Source organism: Parus major, chromosome 11 (assembly GCF_001522545.3).
Source record: "Parus major isolate Abel chromosome 11, Parus_major1.1, whole genome shotgun sequence".
NCBI lineage: Eukaryota > Metazoa > Chordata > Aves > Passeriformes > Paridae > Parus > Parus major.
Genome location: NC_031780.1, coordinates 1566772 through 1572672, shown reverse-complemented (window position 1 = coordinate 1572672; position 5901 = coordinate 1566772). Strand labels below are relative to the sequence as shown.

Here is a 5901-nt window from a genome sequence, read left to right as displayed (position 1 = left end):
GGCCCGTGGCCCCCCAGGCTGGCACAGGGAGCTGAATTTAATCGGAGCAGGGCGGCTGATCCCGGGATGTGATCCCATGACACGGTATTTATCCTGATAGTATCCAGGCAGCTGCAAACACTGCGGGGACCTCCGGGCCCGGGTGCCCATTGAGGGGCAGAGCGCTTGGCTTGGAGGTGGTTCAGGTCCTCTGGATGCAGCTGAGGCAAAGGGATGCGGGATCAGCTTGGAATGGGATGGGGTGGGATGAGTGGATTGTCATCCCTCTGCCTTCGCCCCTGCTCGCTCCCACAAGGAAAGCAAATGGCGCTGCCTGGATGTGGTGGCATCTCCAGAGCTTCCAGGAGGAGCTGGCCCAGCTCCAGGCTGCTCCCAGCAGTGCCGTTCCTTTCCCTGGCCGTGGGAATGCTGTGGGCTCTGCCTGTTCATCTCCATCACACCCCGTGCCTGAGGAAGGCTCAGTGGAACTGTGCATCTCCTCTGGCTTCCTCCCTCCCCTGTGCCCACCTGGATTCTCGGGATGGGTGGGAATGCGGGTGCCTGCTGTGCCTGCTCGCCCGTGGGGTGGTGACAGGATTAATCTTTGCTCTGGGCACAGCTCAGCCGATTCCTTTGGAATCCCTCGATGGGAAGATAAGCCGGGAGCAGCCCTGTGTTCCCGGGGTCTGTGTCACACCAGGCAGGTGCACCTGGCTCTTCAGGGGCTTTTCCCTTCTTCCTTCTTCCCTCCCTTCCTCCCTCCCTTCCTTCCTGCTGCTTTTCTCTGCGCCCAGAGCAAACAGGCCGGTCCCTGCCCAATTTGGTTAATGAGCTGGCAGATAAGCCCTGCTCCGTGATAACGAGGGACCGATGGCCAGGTGAGATACCCGGGGGGTGTTCACCTGCCAGGGGATCCCTGCAGCTCCCGGACTTTGCTCCAGGACACCCCGGGGGCTGGCAGCAGCTCTGCCCAGCCTCGGGCAGTGGGATGTGGCTGCTCCCTGCAGCCCGGTCGTCTCCACGTGCTGGCTTTGAGCTTTGTTCCCAACACGCAGCATCTCCCAGCTCTCCCCATCGTTTTCCCTGTTCCCACTCAGCAGTGCTGCGTGTTTAGCTGGGAAAAATCATCTTTTCCCTCCTTTTTTCCCTCGCTGTGTCGAGGTGGGTGCGGCGCAGGGGCTCTGGCAGCATCCCCGGCTGGCACAGGGATGCTCATCCCGCTGGAGGAGCTCTCAGCACCACCGAGCAGGGGTTCAGCACCGTCGGTGGGGTTCCAGCACCCCATTTTTGGGTGGGTGGAGGCCGCGGGGCGCTGGCGGGAGCGGGGCCGGCTCCAGCAGCACTATTTTTGTCCCCCTGTCTGGAACGGTTTTCTCTTTATCAGCGCCTGCGTGTTTTCTCTGCTGGGGATTGATACACACAAGATGAAGTGCTCTGACATGGGAAGTGTCAGGCGAATGCTCTTATCTCGGAGACATGGTCTCCTGACCCAAACGCCGCTGATTACCAGTGAGACGGGGAAGGGGGGGCACCGAGGGGGGGCACCCACAGCGGGACGTGGCCGTTGGGCTCCGGTCCCCAAAAGCAGCCGGGAAATTCGGGGTGGCAGAGCCAGAGGAGAGCCAGCACTGCTGGGGCTCTCCTGGGGGCTCAGGGGTGGAAGGGAGGGGGCGCAGCTCGGGGATGCTGAGGCTGGAGGGAGTCCAGCAGCCCGGCAGCACTTTGGGAATCAGCTGGGAGGTGCTGGAAGTGTGGAACGGTGTGAGGGTCCGAGCGCCCCGCTCAGCCCCGAGGCCACTCTGGCGGTCACTCTGCTCCCTGCCTGCCCCCGCTCCTGCCACTGCCCTTCTTCAGGCTCAGTTTGTGCCAGGGAATGAATCCCAACAGCTCCTCAAAGGCCCCATCCCTCCTCCTGCTCCTCCTCCTCCTCCCTGTGCTGAGGTGGAGCTGCTGAGGACACGGGCAGGGGGCTGCAGGGCCCGAGGATGGCAGGAATGTGAGGGATGCAGGGTGGGAGGATGCCAGGGATGCAGGGCAGGCACAGCCCGTGCCATGCTCACTCCCAAAACCCCTTTGAAGGGATGAAATCCCAGCTAGAAATAGCGTCGGGGTCTCCATGGCCGGGGTGGCTTTGGGAGCGCTCCAAGGGCTGTGGGAATGGGGAGGCAGGACAGGGCAGCTGAGGCAGAGCCCAGAGCACTGCTGGGGCTGTGGCACAGGGATGGAGAGTGACAGGGACCAGCCTGGTGACCCCAAACACCTCGGGGAGCCTGGACACCCCAGTGCGCAGTGGGTTTTACCGGGTGCTCCCCGGGATGTGCTCCAAGCAGTCCCAGGTGGCCCGGGCTGGACAGAGGGGACCCGTGAGTGGCAGTGGCACCTGGGCCACGGCAGGTGACACCACCCAGCACTCCCAGTCGCTCACCTCAGCTCACCCCAGCGCCGGGAGGATCCAGATGTCAGCCCTGCTAATAAACACATCAGATTTCAATCTCCGCAGCCAGGGGATCGCTTTATCCTCCCCGCGCTCCCGGCTCCAAAGGCAATTTTGCCTTCAGCCAGCGCAGCCTCCTCCCTGCCCAGGGCACCCGGGACCGGCCGCATCCCCTCGGGGCTTCAGGGGGCTCCTTGTGCTGCAGTGCCGGGGCGGGGGATGCTCCCGCCGTGCTCGGGCTCCGCGCACGGGCTGGCTTTGGCTCGCTGTCCCCCCGGAGCAGCTCGGTTTTGGGGGGCAGCAGCCGGCGAGGGGCAGGCAGCACATCCATCTGGGTATTGGTTACCTGCCATCTTATCTGCGCTCCCAAAGACAAAGGCACAGTTAAAACATTTTCGAGCAGCCTTCATAGCGTATTCACATGTTATCTAACCCATTAAACCGGAGCCTTATCAGATAATCAAAGCCATTAAGCCCTGAAGCTGCCGCGACTTTGGGTTCGGGGATGGGAAACGCTCCTTCCTCTCCGCCGTGCCGGGACCCCCGGGAAGGGGAGGGATCCCCCCCTCGGGACAGCCAGGAGCAGCCCCCGGCCCCAGCCGGGTGCCCACATCCCCCAGGATTTGGGGTGCTGCAGGCCAGGGGGGTTTGGGGGCGCATCCCGCTGATGCTGTCCGTGTCCCCCCGCAGATGAGCTGGATCTGGAGGTGCGGGACGGGCAGAGACGGGTGCGGACCCGCAGGAGCCTCCCCGAGGGCTTCTCCTGGGGCCCCTTCCAGGGCAGCATCCACAGCGAGCCGGCATCGCCGGGGCACGGCGACACGGTAAGGAGCACCCCGAGGGGATGGTGGAGGGGCAAGTCCCGAGGAAACAAATTCTTTTAAGTCCCTGCTTGATTTCCTCAGCCCCGGGAATCTCCCGGTTTGAGCGGCCGGGAGGTTTCCCTGCCAGCCCAGAGCATTCCCACAAGCCGGGGACAGGATGTTGCCATCCCTGTGCACGGGCAGAGGTGGCACCTGTCTCCTCACACGGGAGATGGGCTCTGGCTTCCCCAGCCAGAGCTGCTCCCTGGGGACTCTGGATGTGCCTGGGGAGCGCCGAGGGGACACCGGGGGGCTGCTGGTGGCCGTGGGTGCCATCACCAGGGGGAGCAGCAGAGGAGGGAGGTGTCCATCAGTGTCCATCAGTGTCACTCTGGGTGCTTTTAGGCTCTGCATCCTTCATTCCAGCCACATCCTTCCCCCCACATCCCCCCCCAGCCGCACACAGACAGCTCCAGCCCAGGATCCTCAAGCCCTGGCTCCATCCCCACCTCTTCCTCCTCCTCCTCCTCCTCTCTCCTTTGCTCTCTTTTTTTTCTTTCCTTTTTTTTTTTTTTTTTAAGCTCAGGCCCGTTTATCTTTGCTGAATTAAATCCTTGATTAACCCTTATCTGCCCAGTTTGGCTCCCTATCTCCCGGTTGGCGCCGTGTGTCCAGACACCCGGTACAGGATGATTGATTTCCCGAAGATATGCGCAGCTTTTTTCTGATACTTCATTTATTGTCTAAATATTTTTGCTCCCATTTCAGCAGCTCCCTTATCGAGCTCAGCTGATGATTCCCAGCCCTGCTCTCCTCTGCCACTCTCCTCCTTCCCTATCTCTGCTCAGGGAAGGGAGGAAGGAATTGCAGCCCCATCCCTGATAGGGGCTGTCACCCTCAGGTCCCTTCCTCTTTGTTGCTGGCGGCGGTGGGGGGGTGTGCAGGGGTCTCCCCCAAATCCTGCCCGGCCCTGCTCTTCATCTCCACGTGGGAGATGATCCCAGCATGACCTTTTAGTGGGAGCTGGGAGCACTGGGTGGCTTTAATATTCCGTGGCGTGGAGCACCGTGTGTCCCCATCGCCTGCTGGTGGAGAAGGAGAAAGGAGGGAAACGAGGAGGAGGAGAAAAGGGAGGAGGAAGATTCCTACCCGCCCCTACCTGATCCTACAGGGTTTTCCCAAAAGATCCTCGCTCGGGAAGGTGTGGAAACCCTCTGGCAGACAGCCCAGGGGTGCCGAGGGATAGTGAAGCCCCTGTGGGACTGTGCACCCGTGTCCCGCGGTGTCCCCCCGTGTCCCCCCGTGCCCGGCTGCCCGCGGGCAGGGCCGTGCGGATGCGGATGCAGAGCAGATAGGGTTTCCGATGGTTATCGGCTGCCGTGCAGCCCAGACAGCGACCTCTTTGTTCAGGGAGAACAAGGAAGGGCTTCACGCCGGGCTGGGGCCGCCCTGGGGAGCGGGGTGCGCGCCCCGGGGTGCTGGGAGCACCTTGGGGTGCTGCGGGGTCCTGCAGGGCAGGCGGCCCCTCCGGCGGGGGGAACCCGCAGCCAAATTCCGAAGGGATCCTCCTCTCCCAGGGGTGCTCTGCCCATGTGGCAGCAGCAGTGCCCATCCCTGTGTCCTATGTGAGGGTCCCAAAAGGGTCCCAAAGCCCCCAGCCCCATTTCCCGTGGCCATAGGGGCACCACTGTGAGAGGTGCACATGCATGTGCCAGTGTCACACACCCCCCCTGTGCCAGTGTCACACACGCTGTGCCAGTGTCACACACCCCCCCTGTGCCAGTGTCACACACGCTGTGCCAGTGTCACCCCTGTGCCAGTGTCACCCCCCTGTGCCAGTGTCACTCCTGTGCCAGTGTCACACACCCCAGTGCCAGTGTCACACACGCTGTGCCAGTGTCACACACCTCCTGTACCAGTGTCACACACCCCTGTGCCAGTGTCACACACCCCTGTACCAGTGTCACTCCTGTGCCAGTGTCACCCCTGTGCCAGTGTCACACACCCCTGTGCCAGTGTCACACCCCCCTGTGCCAGTGTCACTCCTGTGCCAGTGTCACACACCCCTGTGCCAGTGTCACACCCCCCCTGTGCCAGTGTCACACACGCTGTGCCAGTGTCACACACCCCTGTGCCAGTGTCACACACCCCTGTACCAGTGTCACACCCCCCCTGTGCCAGTGTCACACACCCCTGTACCAGTGTCACCCCTGTGCCAGTGTCACACACCCCTCCCTGTGCCAGTGTCACACCCCCCTGTGCCAGTGTCACACCTCTGTGCCAGTGTCACACACCCCTGTGCCAGTGTCACACCCCTGTACCAGTGTCACTCCTGTGCCAGTGTCACACACGTGTTGGGGGCTTTATCACGCTGCCAGCACTCGGCTCCTGGCAGTGATAAGGCCCCAACTGGCTGCGACTGTCAGGCTGACTTGGAGGGGTTGGAAATATTGGGATGGATAATTAGATTTCATATCGTTACTGCAGCAGCCATCGGAGGATCAGGGAGATTAATTTCCCCCCCCTTGTGCTCATTAATATTCATTAGAATGCAGGGAGGCTGAGCTGGGCATGGGCTGAGTGGGGAGCACTGTGACCCCCCTGGCAGCCCCTCAGTGACCCCAGCCCGTTTTGGGGAGCGCTGTGACCCCCCTGGCAGCCCCTCAGTGACCCCAGCCCGTTTTG

The 5901-nt window shown here is 62.3% G+C and overlaps 1 protein-coding gene across 2 annotated transcripts in view; it reads left to right on the top strand.

Annotated features, from left to right (window-relative positions):
- Positions 1–5901, top strand: part of ZFPM1 (zinc finger protein, FOG family member 1) — a 34762-nt gene that overhangs the window by 23314 nt on the left and 5547 nt on the right. For both annotated transcript variants that reach the window (XM_015639989.2, XM_015639991.3), the window contains exon 4: positions 3104–3237. In XM_015639989.2, coding sequence (XP_015495475.1) covers positions 3104–3237 — 134 coding nt within the window. The remainder of the gene's footprint in view (positions 1–3103; positions 3238–5901) is intronic.